Raw genomic sequence first — 15,565 nt, forward strand, 5'->3', positions numbered from 1 at the left:
CCCAGAAAAATAAAGTCAGTCAATGTTTCCACTGTTTCCCTATCTATTTGCCATGAAGTGATGGGACCAGATGCCATGAGCTTAGTTTTCTGAATGTTGAGCTTTAAGCCAACTTTTTCACTCTCCTCTTTCACTTTCATCAAGAGGCTCTTTAGTTCCTCTTCACTTTCTGCCATAAAGGGTGGTGTCATCTGCATATCTAAGGTTATTGATACTCTGCATATAAGTTAAATAAGCAGGGTGACAATATACAACCTTGACGTACTCCTTTTCCTATTTGGAACCAGTCTGTTGTTCTATGTCCAGTTCTAACTGTTGCTTCCTGACCTGCATACAGGTTTCTCAAGAGGCAGGTCAGGTGGTCTGGTATTCCCATCTCTTTCAGAATTTTCTACAGTTTATTGTGATCCACACAGTCAAAGGCTTTGGCATAGTCAATAAAGCAGAAATAGATGTTTTTCTGGAACTCTCTTGCTTTTTCGATGATCCAGCAGATGTTGGCAATTTGACCTCTGGTTCCTCTGCCTTTTCTAAAATCATCTGGAAGTTCACAGTTCATGTATTGCTGAAACCTGGCTCGGAGAATTGTGAGCATTACTTTACTAGTGTGTGAGATGAGTGCAACTGTGCGATAGTTTGAGCATTCTTTGGCATTGCCTTTCTTTGGGATTGGAATGAAAACTGACCTTTTCCAGTCCTGTGGCCACTGCTGAGTTTTCCAAATTTGCTGACATATTGAGTGCAGCACTTTCACAGCATCATCTTTCAGGATTTGAAATAGCTCAACTGGAATTCCATCACCTCCACTAGCTTTGTTTGCAGTGATGTTTCCTAAGGCCCACTTGACTTCACATTAATATTTTGTCCCAAGTTATAATTTTAATATCTCATTCTTAAATTTAAGAGCAATATTCTAGTTATTGATGACCTCTATTAAACCAGCAAAGAGAATCATGCTGTCACAGTCTTGGGTTTTACCTTGGATAAGCCAAAATGCTAAAGATTTCAAAGGATGCAGTACACACCTCAGTTACACAAGATGCTGGGAAAGACTGGAGGCAGGAGGAGAAGGGAGCGACACAGGATGAGGGGGTTGGTTGGCATCACCAACTCAATGGACATGAGTTTGAGCAAACTCTGGGAGACAGTGAAGGACAGAGGAGCCTGCTGCACTGCAGCCCATGGGGTCGAAAAGAGTCAGACACGACAGAGTGACTGAACAACATCACAAGACTGCAACTTCCTGCTGGACACACCCACTTAACTGCCCCACAGACAACTCAAACAGCATGTCTTCCAACCAACCTACTTCTCTTTCCTCTTTTCGCATCCTCCATTTGGTCACCAACACCATAATGTTGAAGCCACCTTAGTTTCTCCTTTCTCACATTAAATCAATCATTAAGTTCTGCCAGCTTACCTCTATATATTTCTCAACTTTGTCCCCTCTTCAATCATTCAGCACTATGATAATTTAGAACAAAGTGATTTTTTTACTAGACTACTCTAATCGTTTTCTGTTATTTCTGCATGTGGTCATGTCCCCTTCACATCTATCCTTCACAAGCAGGAAGTATCAGAAAATGATTCCAGGAAGCCTGAAAACTAGGTTGCATTTAACATGCAAAAGAAGAAGGTGGGAAGCATCGAGATAGAAGAAAGAATATTCACAAAAAGCAAGTCTGGGTGAGTGGAAAATGAAAACTGCCAGATAAGTCAGAATGGCTGCAGTGCTGGATGAGGTGAGAGATGAGGCAGAGAGAGCATTAAGCGCTAAGATCATGAAGATCTTTGTGAATTTCTAATTATAATTCCATTTCCTATTGATTCAGACATGTCAGACCAATCAAAAAACATGCTGCCACAGACAATATTCAGAGGAAGAAGAAAAACAACTCTGAATCATTTATGTAACAAACACTGAAATAATCATGTTCATATTTATTGCATGTGCCAACTTCCTCACTATAATGCCTGCTGAATAACAGTGTGTTCAAACATTGAATAATGCCCTGAAATACGAAGAGTTCTAGAGCAAGGGACTTTAACCTCTCTTATTTTTTAAAGTCCCACTCAAAAGCCACTTTATTACTTCAGCCTTGCTGCCTGAATCATCTGCCACTAACTGAACGCTAAGTCTCTCTTCCAGGCTCTCATAATCCTACTTGATTTAGTTCTCACTCTTTTTCACTATGAATATCTGGCCATCATGTTGCCTGAATGTAAATTCTATGATTCAGACTTTACCTCAATTGTGACTAACTTAAAGTCACCAAATTATTACGTTAACTTGTGTTCCTGAAGTGCCAAAAGGCAATGGTGAATGATAAAGAAGAAATGATAGTGGGAAGGCAAAATCCACTCTGCTTTTCTACCTTTAGATAGCCACAATAAAGAAGAGACTTGAGAGCTTTCTTCAAAATGAGTTGAAAACCATGTGTGACTTTATGACTACTTTCCATCCCTTAGGATCAGTAATCTAAACCTATATACATTTAAAACAGTTTCAGATGATACTCTGGAATTCTGAAACAAGCAACTGAAAGATCTCAGTAGCAACAGGTAGACACTTCCTGTATTGGAGAAACAGACGTTAATTTAGGGTGTGAGAGCAAGAAAGGACGCACACATTAAGTAGATGATGTGGGCACTCACCTGTCGAATCGACATGGTGCAGAGAATATACAGGAAGATGAAGGAGCAGTCTGTGGTGTCATCCCCAAGCAGATTCCGGTGGGACAGTCCTTGGATGTAGGAAAGGGGGGTGAAAGGGAGCTTTGCCACCACTCTACCATCAAATCTAAAAAGGAAAGAACAGAGAACTGCTATTTTCAGAAGACTTGACAAACCTAGTTCCAGAGAAGAATCTGGGGCAGGAACAGAACTCTAAGTCCCTTGATCTCTAAGAAATAAAGAAAAATGATATTCTAAAAATATACTTGTAGTATAAGGATATTTTTTTCCCCATTAATCTTTTTCTAAACTAGAGATTCTTTGTTTTTTTGATATCAGGATATTTAACATGCTGAAAAAGTATTGAGGACTCCAAAAAGGTTTCATCTATTATCAATATTACTATTTAATAAATTAAAACTGAGAAAATTTTAAATATTTGTCAAATCATTTAAAAGACAGCAATATTCAGTATGTGTTCACACAAGTATTTTTATGGAAAATAGCATTATTTTCATATAGAGAAAGAGTTCACCGAGAAGAAAGGCTTCTCCCCCCCCCCCCCCCCCCCCCCCCCCCCCCCCCGTCTCAGTCTCATAGCTGCTTCATTACTTGGGCTGTTACAACATTATACACCCTTTGTATAATGTATAATGAATGTATAATGTATAATGGTAACGTATAATGAAGCTTTGGAAAATTCCACCATACATTCATGAGAGAATGAAAATGAAGAAGGCAAAAAAAAAATCTTAGAATTATTACAATAATTTTTACCTCAAGGACCTCCTAAAAGTCTGAGACTGCCAGCATTCCCCAAAACCATACTTTTGAGAAGCACTGTTCTAAACCATGACATCAATAAGATTTTAAGAATCCTCTTTTCAAGAGTCAAAGATTCCCAGTATACACCTTAAACTGAAATTCACGGAATATACACAGTGGTGAATGATAAATAGTATACATAATATTTTGAGATAACTTTTAAAATACTTCTAATATTTGAAATTAAGTCCTTTAATTTTTTCTAAAACAGAAAAGAAAAATGTTTTGAAAAGAGAAAAAGCTTATAAAGAAGCTAGAAGTATATATCAGTGTTTATTTTGAGGTGCTGGGGACATGGGCTTCTTTTATACTTTTCAATAAGTTGTATAGTCAGACAATGAGAATTACAAAATTAATGTGATTAAGGATAGTGACACTTCACAATATTATAAAAATATACTACCACATCAGTTAAATTATCGAAAAGTCTTTCCTTCCAGTTAAAACGTCGAGAACATTTGCTTTTAAAAGGCATGTATTTATTTTCTCCATCTGTGGCTGTGCTAGGTCCTCACTGCGGCATGTGAACCTTCTCTAGCCGTGGTGAGCAGAGGCTAGTCTCTGGTGTGACATATGGCTTCTCATTGCAGGACTGCTCTTGCCGCGGAGCACAGGGCGAGACGCAGACTTCAGTAACTGCAGCGCCTGGCTCAGCAGCTGCGGTGCCCAGGTTCTAAAGCACAGGCTCAACAGTCGTGAAGCATGGGCTCTAGAATGCAGGTTCAGTAGTTGCGGTACATGGGTTTAGTTGCTCTGTGGTATGTGGAATCTTACCAGACCAGGGATCCAACCTGTGTCCCCTGTACTGACAGGCAGATCCTTATACACTGTACCACCAGGGAAGTCCAAGAACATTCCCTTAAAAAAAAAATGCTTGGTATTTAGAATGTTTCTATAGAGGGAGACAGAAAAGAGAGGTAGCATTACTATCTTTTCCTTTGGAGAAAAAAAATTCCTAACTATCCATCCATATAAACTATTGCGAGCTTCTTACATAGCTGAACTCCAAAGAAAATAGAACAGAATGAAATAGACATATTCTATAAATACATATGATTATCCACTTACTACTTTGAACTGCCTTCCTAGTATATATTTACAGAGGGAAAGGGCGCAAACATGAAGTGCTGTTACTTGGATATGACAAAAAATATTGAAAGATCCATAAGAAGTAATCATTCTTGTCTACTAACCTCATAAAAGCAAAACAAAAGAAATAACTTTTCCAGGAGGAGATATTCCCATTTACTCATAAGAAGTATGATATATAGTTGTTACAGTATTTCCTGGTTATATATATGCTGTTTACAGTATGCTGGTTCTATATATGACACTCTACTATTTTTCTATAGAGTTAACTGAGAAGCAGGGCTGAAATAAATATAGACAAAAATGTTTATCCTTCTTATTGCTAACATATGCACCCCCAAATTCACCTTCTATAGTCATTTTATTCCTTGTTATTTTTAATTTGAAATTGTAACCAAAACGAAAACCTTTTACAACTAACAAATGAATTCAGTAAAGTTTCAAGACAGAAATCAACCTACAAAAATCAGTTGCACGTCTATGACCTATTAAGTGAAAATTGCTCAGTTGTATCCAACTCTTTGTGACCCCATGGACTATACAGACCATGGAATTCTCCATGCCAGAATACTGGAGTGGGTAGCCATTCCCTTCTGCAAGGGATCTTCCGAACCCAGGGGTCAAACCCAGGTCTCCCGCATTACAGGCGGATTCTTCACCAGCTGAGCCACAAGAGAAGCCCAGGAATACTGGAGTGGATAGTCTATCCCTTCTGCAGAGGATCTTCCCGATCCAGGAATCAAACTGGGGTCTCCTGCATTGCAGGCGGATTCTTTACCAGCTGAGCTATCAGGGAAGCCCTATTAAAAAAAAAAAAGTCCCATCTACAATAGCATCATTAATATTAATTTATTTAATCAAAGTTAATTGAGGAAGTGAAAGATATTTATGCTAAAAACTGTAAGACATTGATAAACTGAAGATGACACAAATATATGGAAAGATATCCACGTTCATAGATTGGAAAAATTAATATTGTTAAAATGTCCATACTGGAACTTCCCTGGTAGTCCAGTGGTTCAGAATTTGCCTTGCAATGTGAGGGCTGTGGGTTTGACCCCTGGCTGGGGAACTTGGAGCCCACGTGTTACAGGGGAACTAAGCCTGTGTGCTACAACTATTTAGCCTAAGCACCCCAACAAAGATCCAACCAGCAGAATAAATAAATAAATAATATTAAAAAGAAAAAACATGTTCATACTATCCAAAGTCATCCCTAGATCCAATATAGTCTCTTATCAAAATTCTACTTTTCACAAAAATAGAAAATAGAAAAATCAATACTAAAACTCATACGGAATCACAAAAGATCTTGAATAGGCAAAGCAGTCTTGGAGAAAGCTGGAGGCATCAAACTTCCCGATTTCAAATGTGCAGTCATCAAACAAATATGATACTGGCATAAAGACAGACATGTGGACCAATGGAACAGAATGAAGAGCCCAGAAATAAACCCTGTCCACTAGTATTTGACAAGGGAGCAAAGAATTCTCAAGGGGAGAAGAATAGTCTCTTCAGTAAATGATGCTGGGTAAACTGGATGTTCACACACAAAAGAATGACACCAGACCCCTATCAAAAACCATCCACAAAAGTTAACTCAAAATGGATTAAGAACTTAAACATGAGATCTGAAACCATGAAACTTCTAGAAGGAAAGAAACATTGGGAAAAAGCTTCTTGACATAGCTCTTGGCAAAGATTTTTTGGATATGACACCAAAAGCACAAGCAACAAAACTCAAGAAATGACCACATCAAACAAAAAAGCTTCTGCTCAGCAAGTGAAACAACAAAATGAAAATGGAAACTATGGAATAAGAGAAAATATTTGTAAACCATATATCTGTTAAGGAGTTAATATTCAAAATATATAAGGATTTGTACAATAGCAAAACTCTCCCAAATAATCCAATTAAAAAGAGGGCAGAGGATCTGAATATAGGCATTTTTCTGAAAAAGACATACAAATGGCTAAGAAGTACATGAAAAGATGGTCAATACTACTAACCATCAAGGAAATGCAAATTAAAGCCATGTGATTTCATCTCTCACTTGTTAGAATGACTATTACCAAAAGGACAAGAGATAACAAATGCTGGGCACTATTTGTGGGAATGTAAATTGGTACAGCCTCTATGAAAAACAACATGAATGTTCCTCAAAAAATAAAAACAGAACTACCATATGATTCAGAAATCCCATTTCTAGCTATTTAGCCAAAGGAATTGAAATAAACTACTATCTCAGAGAGATCTGTACTCCCATGTCACTGCAGGAGTATTCATAACTAAGATATGCAAACTACCTAAGTGCCACCAGCAGATGGATGGATAAAGGAAATGTGAATAATACACACACACACACACACACACACACACACACATCTATACATGTATATGTATACTGTATACAAGTCTGACAGAGAAAGACAAATACTGTCTGAGATCACTTACATGTGGAATCTAAAAAAAGCTTAACTCTTAGAGAACTAGATTGGTGGTTGTCAGAGGATGGGAGGTGAGAGAAACGGGGAGATGTTGGTCAAAGGGTACAAACTTCCAGTTTTAAGATGAATAAGTCTGGGCATCTAATGTACAGAACAGTAATGATATTTAATACTACTGTATTATATACTTGAAAGTTGCTAAGAGTAAATCTTAATTAGTCTTACCACCACAACAACAAACTGATATTTATGTGAAGGATTTGTTAACTAAACTTACTGTGGTAATCATTTTGCAAAATATGCACCAATATACGTACCAAACTATCACTCTATACATCTTAAACATACACAGTATTCTATATTATATGTCAACTATATATCTCAATAAACCTGGAAAAAGGTTTTTAAAAAAGAGAGAAGGGACTTCCCTGGCAGTCCAGTGGTTAGGATTCCACACTTCCACTGCAGGGGGCATGGGTTCCTGGCCGGGGAACTAAGATCCCACATGTCCAGTGGCTCAGCCAAATAAATAAATAAAAGTAAAAAAAAAAAAAAAAATTAAAGAAAGAAGAGAAAATATTTTATGTTCTATAAGCAAATTATTCACTTACGTGAAACTGAAAATTTGGTATGAATGAGTCTTTAGACGAGCCACAAAAATTAATTTTAAAAAAACCCTCAAATTAAGTTTTTCAGGAGACTGGAAGCTTGCTACAGGAATACCTAAGTGAATTGGTGTCTAGCCTAATAATGAAAAGAGTTGGGGAGAGAAAGAAAAAAGTACAAAGAGAGACATGGCTTATAATAGGTTGTTGATTTCTCCAAGTGTACTTTCTGCAATTACAAAGGGAAGGACCACTACTTATGAACAGAACAAGCTGCATTTTGGCCCAATAAAAGGAACCACTTTCAAACCCTACATACTACTAATAAACTATATGTCTGAAACCATCAAGCTCCTCACTGTTGAAAATAATTAAAAAGAGGATGGAAAATTATCTTCCAGAAGTATTATTGGAGGGATTTCTGTACTGACACAGAAGTAATGTGTTAAATGACTAAAGATCGCTTCTAAGATTATAATGGTTTGGCTGTATGGAAATACTCCAGAAGAGAAATTAAAGAGAAATAAATAATTGATAATAATTAAATATAATACCTCCTATTGCTTCTCTGGCAATCTAGGAGCTCAAGTCCTTTCCATATAGTCTAAGCTGAGGCTTTTTTCTTATCAACACATTTTAAGATGAAAATGGGTATTACAGACAATGTATTCCATTCTACAATAAACAGATGATCAAGGTGAAACTAAGAGAAATTATGCTAAAGAACAGTGACTTTTCAGTACAATCAAAATATGTACTAGACCTTTTTTTGATGCAGATCATTTTTAAAGTTTTTACTGAATTTGTTACAATATTGTTTATGTTTTGGGTTTTTTTGGCTGCAAGGCAGGTGGGCTCTCAGCTTCCCAACCAGGGGTCGAACTCACATCCCCTGCATTGAAAAACAGTCTTATACTGGGGAAGTCCCAAAATATGCATTAGACTTTTAATTTCACATGAGGGCTTATAAAAACAGTTACAGCCTTTAACTTCTAGGTGCTCACAATCCTAGACACAAGAAATATATATATATATATAATATTTTTTAATGTACAGGACATAAATATCAGGAGAAAGAAAAACCATGAATATATTCCAGTAATCATGCTCTTTGTTATCTATCCAAAGGAGCAGAAAATATGTTCACAAAAAAAAACCTGCACACAGATGTTTCTAGAAGCATTATTCATAACTGCCAACTGGTAAGTTACAATGGTACCTCATTATTACCCAAACTCCATAGTTTACATTAGGGTTCACTCTTCTTTCTTTCTTTTTTTAGTACTTATTTACTTATTTGGCTGTTCCGGGTCTTCACTGTGGCATGCAGGATCTAGTTCCCTGACCAGTGATTGAACTGGGGCCCCCTGCATTGGGAGCATGGAGTCTTAGTCACTGAATGACCAGGCAAGAACCATTCTTGGGTTTTAATAAATGTACAGCAAAATGTATCACCATTAAGTATCACACAGAATAGTTTCACACTTAAAAAAAAAAATCCTCTGTGCTCTGCTTATTCATCCCTCCCTCATACCTGATTCCTGGCAACCACTGATCTTTTTACTACTTTCTCCACAGTTTTGAGGAGAAGGCAATGGCAGGCCACTCCAGTACTCTTGCCTGGAGAGTCCCACGGACGGTGGAGCCTGGTGGGCTGTGGTCCATGGGGTCGCGAAAAGTCGGACACGACTGAGTGATTTCACTTTCACCTTTCACTTTCATGCATTGGAGAAGGAAATGGCAACCCACACCAGTGTTCTTCCCTGGAGAATTCCCAGGGATGGGGGAGCCTGGTGGGCTGCCGTCTGTGGGGTCGCACAGAGTCGGACACGACTGAAGCGACTTAGCAGCAGCAGCAGCAGCCATAGTTATATCTTTTCTATAATGTCGTATAGTGAAAGTGAAGTCGCTCAGTCGTGTCCGACTCTTTGCGATCCCGTGGACTGTAGCCTACCAGGCTCCTCCATCCATGGGATTTCCAGGCAAGAATACTGGAGTGGGTTGCCATTTCCTTCTCCAGCGGATCTTCCCAACCCAGGGATCGAACCCGGGTCTCCTGCATTACAGGCAGACGCTTTAACCTCTGAGCCACCAGGGAAGCCCATAATGTCATATAGTTGCAATCATATAGTATGTAGCCTTATCAGATTGATTTCTCTCACTTAATAGTATGCATTTAAGGTTCCTTCATGTCTTCACAAGGCCAACAGCCTATTTCTTTTTAGCAATGAATAATATTCCACTGTATGGATATTCCCACAGTTTATCCATTTATCAATTGATTACTTCCAAGTTATGACAATTATCAATAAAGCTGTGTGAAGTTTCTGGGTGGACCTAAGTTTTCAACTCATTTGGGTTCACTTTCACTTTTTATTCTACATTATTTTATATTGTGTGAATTTTTTAGAAGTATTTGTGTCTCACTAGCATAAGCAGATTCTTGTTTTAGAATTTTGGAACCAAAATTTTTTGGTTCTGATGTACATTCCTGGTTAAGATCTACTGCATAAGCACTATTTATAATAGCCAGGACATGGAAGCAACCTAGATGCCCATCAGCAGACGAATGGATAAGGAAGCTGTGGTACATATACACCATGGAATATTACTCAGCCATTAAAAAGAATTCATTTGAATCAGTTTTAATGAGATGGATGAAACTGGAGCCCATCATACAGAGTGAAGTAAGCCAGAAAGATAAACACCAATACAGTATACTAACGCATATATATGGAATTTAGAAAGATGCTAATGATAACCCTATATGCAAAACAGAAAAAGAGATACAGATGTACAGAACAGACTTTTGGACTCTGTGGGAGAAGGCGAGGGTGGGATGTTTCGAGAGAACAGCATCGAAACATGTATGTTATCTAGGGTGAAACAGATCACCAGCCCAGGCTGGATGCATGAGACAAGTGCTCGGGCCTGGTGCACTGGGAAGACCCAGAGGGATCGGGTGGAGAGGGAGGTGGGAGGGGGGACCAGGATGGGGAATACATGTAACTCCAGGCTGATTCATGTCAATGTATGACAAAAACCACTACAATATTGTAAAGTAATTAGCCTCCAACTAATAAAAATAAATAAAAAAAAAAAAGATCTAGTGCATAGATCTGAAGCATAAGCTTCAGAAGCTAGGTGATATATCATAAACTAGTAATTTCAAATCATTAGGGAAAACATATTTATTTACTCCCTACCTACTACTGACAACAGCTAAGAGCTTGGTAAAGTTGGAAACTAAACACCAAAAGAAATTACAGATGAAACAAAATTTAAATATAAAAAAGAAAAACTATATAATCTGGTATAAGAAAGGTACTAATTATACAACAGGAAAGTGACATAAAAATTAATACTGCCCATGTATCTCCAAAAGGAGAGTTTCACAGTCTTAATATGTAAAGAATTCTTGTAAAAACAAAATAAGGGGAAGAACATAAATTAGAAATTTAGAAATAGTAAAAGCATAATAAATAAATGAAAAGATGCTAAAGCACACCAAAAATGCAAATTTAAAAAAATATTATTTTTCAACTATTAGATTTACAAATATTAAACAGACACATAATTTCTAGTGATGACAAGTATACACAGAAAGAACCATCCACAAGCCCTGAGGACAGTAATCTAAAAACAAAAATTAATAAAAACTTTTCTAGGGGAATTTCCTGGTGGCCCAGTGGTTAGGGCTCTATGCTTTCACTGCCATGGGTCCAGGTTCAATCTCTGGTTGGGAAACTGAGATTCCCCAACATCACAAAGCACAGCCAAGCAAAAAGCAACATTCCACAGAACAATTTCTATCAAAACTTTACACAAGCAGTATTTGTAGGATATACATGGGGAAAAAATAAGTATACGTACACTGGTCTATATACTACCTGTGAAAATTCTGTGTGAAGATTTACAGAAGATTATATACATAAAGGCACATCCATTCAATGGACTACTTACAGACAATAAAAATGATTATGCAAAGTTCACAGGTACTGTACTTTAAAGATTATCATAAGGGGGCTTCCCTGGTGGTCTAATGGTTTAAGAATCTGCGTTGCAAGGCAGGGGACACGTGTTCAGATCCCTGGTTGAGAGCCAGGATCCCACATGGTACAGAGCAACTAAGCCCGTGCTCCACGGCTACTGAGCACACGTTCTCTGGAGCCTGCACACTACAACAGTCCTTGCACCACAGTGAAAGATTCCGCATGATGCAGTGAAGATCCAGTATACCACAGCTGACACTTGACATAGCCAAATAAAATAAACATGCTAAAAAATAAATAAAAATTAAAAATCACCACAGGTAACTATAGCAGACTACAAAACAGTCATTTTGGGTTATAAAAATTAATACATACAAATATCTAAATGTTTGCATATATACAGAAAAAGTACAAGCCTTGACAGGACATGTACTCTATTTCAGGAAGGCAGAGTGATGTTTACTTTATATTTTATACAATTATATACTATTGGAATTTTTCCAGTAAGAACATATTCAATAATTAGAGAAAAAATGCACTAAGAGATTCCATCTTAAGAGGAAAAATATGACACTGGGAGAAAAATACACTGGAGGGACTTCCCTGATGGTCCACTGGTTAAGAATCCACCTTGCAGGGATCAATCCAAGAAAATACAACAACTATAAATATTTATGCATGCAATATAGGAGCACCTCAATACAAAAGGCAAATGCTAAGAACCATAAAAGGGGAAATCGAGAGTAAGACAATAATAGTTGGGGACTTTAACACCCCACTTACACCAAAGGACAGATCATCTACACAGAAAATTAATAATACAAGCCTTAAAGCACACATTATACCAGATGGCCCAAATTGATATCTTTAGGACATTCCATCCCAAAACAGCAAAATCCAATTTTTTCTCAACTGAACAAAAAACATTCTCCAGGACAGATCACAACTTGGGTCACAAATCAAGCCTTGGTAAATTTAAGAAAACTGAAATCCTATCAAGCATCTTTTCTGACCACAACCTATGAGACTAGATATCAATTACAGGGAAAAAAACCTCTAAAAAACCCAAAAACACATGGAGGCTAAACAACACACTTCTCAATAACCAAGAGGTCACTAAAGACACTAAAAGAAAATTTATAAAATACCTAGAAACAAATGACAATGAAAATATGACAATCCAAAACCTAGTGAAAGTTGCTCAATTGTGTCTGACTCTTTGCAACCCCATGGACAATACAGTCCACAGAATTCTCCAGGGTAGAATACTGGAATCGGTGGCCTTTCTCTTCTCCTGGGATTTCCCCAACCCAGAGACTGAACCCAGGTCTCCCACATTGCAGGCAGATTCTTCACCAGCTGAGCCACAAGGGAAGCCCAACCATACTGGAGTGGGTGGCCTGTCCCTTCTGCAGTGGATCTTCCTGACGCAGGAATCAAACCAGGGTCTCCTGCATTGCAGGCGGATTCTTTATCAACCTAGAGAATGCAGCAAAAGCAAATGCAGCAAAAGCAGTTCTAAGAGGGAGGTTTATAGAAATACAAACCTACCTCAAGAAATGAGAAAAACATCAAATCAACAACCTGATCTTACACCTAAAGTAACTAGAAAAAGAAGGACAAAAAACCCCAAAGATAGTAGAAGGAAAGAAATCATAAATATCAGAGCAGAAATAAATAGAAAAAAATGAAGAAAACAGTAGCAAAGATCAGTTCAGTTGCTCAGTTGTGTCCAACTCTTTGTGACCCCATGAATCGCAGCACGCCAGGCCTCTCTGTCCATTACAAACTCCCAGAGTTTACCCAAACCCATGTCCATTGAGTCGTTGATGCCATCCAGCCATCTCATCCTCTGTCGTCCACTTCTCCTCCTGCCCCCAATCCTTCCCAGCATTAGGGTCTTTTCCAATGAGTCAACTCTTTGCATGAGGTGGCCAAAATATTGGAGTTTCAGCTTCAACATCAGTCCTTCCAATGAACACCCAGGACTGATCTCCTTTAGGATGGACTGGTTGGATCTCCTTGCAGTCCAAGGGACTCTCAAGTGTCTTCTCCAACACCACAGTTCAAAAGCATCAATTCTTCTGCGCTCAGCTTTCTTCACAGTCCAACTCTCACATTCCTACATGACTACTGGAAAAACCATAGCCTTGACCAGATGAACCTTTGTTTGCAAAGATGTCTCTGCTTTTAAATATGCTATCTAGGTTTGTCATAACTTTCCTTCCAAGGAGTAAGCGTCTTTTAATTTCATGGCTGCAATCACCATCTGCAGTGATTTTGGAGCCCCCAAAAATAAAGTCTGACACTGCTTCCACTGTCTCCCCATCTATTTCCCATGAAGTGATGGGACCAGATGCCATGATCTTAGTTTTCTGAATGTTGAGCTTTAAGCCAACTTTTTCACTCTCCTCTTTCACTTTCATCAAGAGGCTCTTTAGTTCTTCTTCACTTTCTGCCATAAGGGTTGTGTCGTCTGCATATCTAAGGTTATTGATATTTCTCCTGGAAATCTTGATTCCAGCTTGTGCTTCATCCAGCCCATCAGTTTCTCATAATGTACTGTGCATAGAAGTTAAATAAGCAGGGTGACAATATACAGCCTTGACGTACTCCTTTTCCTATGTGGAACCAGTCTGTTGTTCATGTCCAGCTCTAACTGTGGCTTCTTGACGTGCATACAGGTTTCTGAAGAGGCAGGTCAGGTGGTCTGGCATTCCCATCTCCTTCAGAATTTTCCACAGTTTATTGTGATCTACATAGTCAGAGGCTCTGGCATAGTCAAAAGCAGAAATAGATGTTTTTCTGGAACTCTCTTGCTTTTTCAACGGTCCAGCAGATGTTGGCAATTTGATCTCTGGTTCCTCTGCCTTTTCTAAAACCAGCGTGAGCATCTGGAAGTTCACCGTTCACGTATTGCTGGAGCCTGGCTTGGAGAATTTTGAGCATTACTTTACTAGCGTGTGAGATGAGTGCAATTGTGCAGTAGTTTCAGCATTCTTTGGCACTGCCTTTCTTTGGGATTGGAATGAAAACTGGCTTTTCCAGTCCTGTGGCCACTGCTGAGTTTCCCAAATTTGCTGGCATATTGAGCGCAGCACCTTCACAGCATCATCTTTTAGGATTTGAAATAGCTCAACTGGAATTCCATCACCTCCACTAGCTTTGTTCGTAGTGACGCTTTCTAAGGCCCATTTGACTTTACATTCCAGGATGTCTGGCTCTAGGTGAGTGATCACACCATCGTAATTATCTGGGTTGTAAAGATCCTTTTTGTATAGTTCTTCTGTGTATTCTTGCCACCTCTTCTTAATATCTTCTGCTTCTGTTAGGTCCATACATACCATTTCTGCCCTTTATCAAGCCCATTTTTGCATGAAATGTTCCCTTGGTATCTCTAATTTTCTTGAAGAGATCTCTAGTCTTTCCCATTGTGTTGTTTTCCTCTATTTCTTTGCATTGATTGCTGAGGAAGGCTTTCTTATCTCTCCTGGCTATTCTTTGGAACTCTGCATTCAGATGGGAATATCTTTCCTTTTCTCCTTTGCTTTTCGCTTCTCTTCTTTTCACAGCTATTTGTAAGGCCTCCTCAGACAACCATTTTGCTCTTTTGCATTTCTTTTCCATGGGGATGGTCTTGATCCCTGTCTCCTGTACAATGTCACGAACCTCCGTCCATAGTTCATCAGGCACTCTGTCTATAAGATCTAGACCCTTAGATCTATTTCTCACTTCCGTTGTATAGTAATACGGGATTTGATTTAGGTCATGCCTGAATGGTCTAGTGGTTATCCCTACTTTCTTCAATTTAACTCTGAATCTGGCAATAAGGAGTTCATGATCTGAGCCACAGTCAGCTCCCGGTCTTGTTTTTACTGACTGTATAGAACTTCTCCATCTTTGGCTGCAAAGAACATAATCAGTCTGATTTTG

The 15,565-nt window shown here is 38.4% G+C and overlaps 1 protein-coding gene and 1 non-coding gene across 3 annotated transcripts in view; both read right to left on the reverse strand.

Annotated features, from left to right (window-relative positions):
- TMCO1 (transmembrane and coiled-coil domains 1) overlaps nucleotides 1-15,565 on the reverse strand; it is a 66,126-nt gene that overhangs the window by 15,811 nt on the left and 34,750 nt on the right. The window contains exon 6 of one of the 2 annotated variants that reach the window (XM_020904610.2): nucleotides 2,656-2,800. The exons of the other annotated variant lie outside the window; for it this stretch is intronic. Within the exon in view, the coding sequence (XP_020760269.1) occupies nucleotides 2,656-2,800 (145 nt within the window). The remainder of the gene's footprint in view (nucleotides 1-2,655; nucleotides 2,801-15,565) is intronic. 2 annotated transcript variants of the gene reach the window in all.
- On the reverse strand, nucleotides 9,667-9,738 carry TRNAY-GUA (transfer RNA tyrosine (anticodon GUA)). Its single transcript has one exon. It is a non-coding gene; the product is annotated as a tRNA-Tyr (tRNA).

The sequence above is a fragment of the Odocoileus virginianus genome, chromosome 5 (genome assembly GCF_023699985.2).
Source record: "Odocoileus virginianus isolate 20LAN1187 ecotype Illinois chromosome 5, Ovbor_1.2, whole genome shotgun sequence".
In the NCBI taxonomy this organism is placed as follows: Eukaryota; Metazoa; Chordata; class Mammalia; order Artiodactyla; family Cervidae; genus Odocoileus; species Odocoileus virginianus.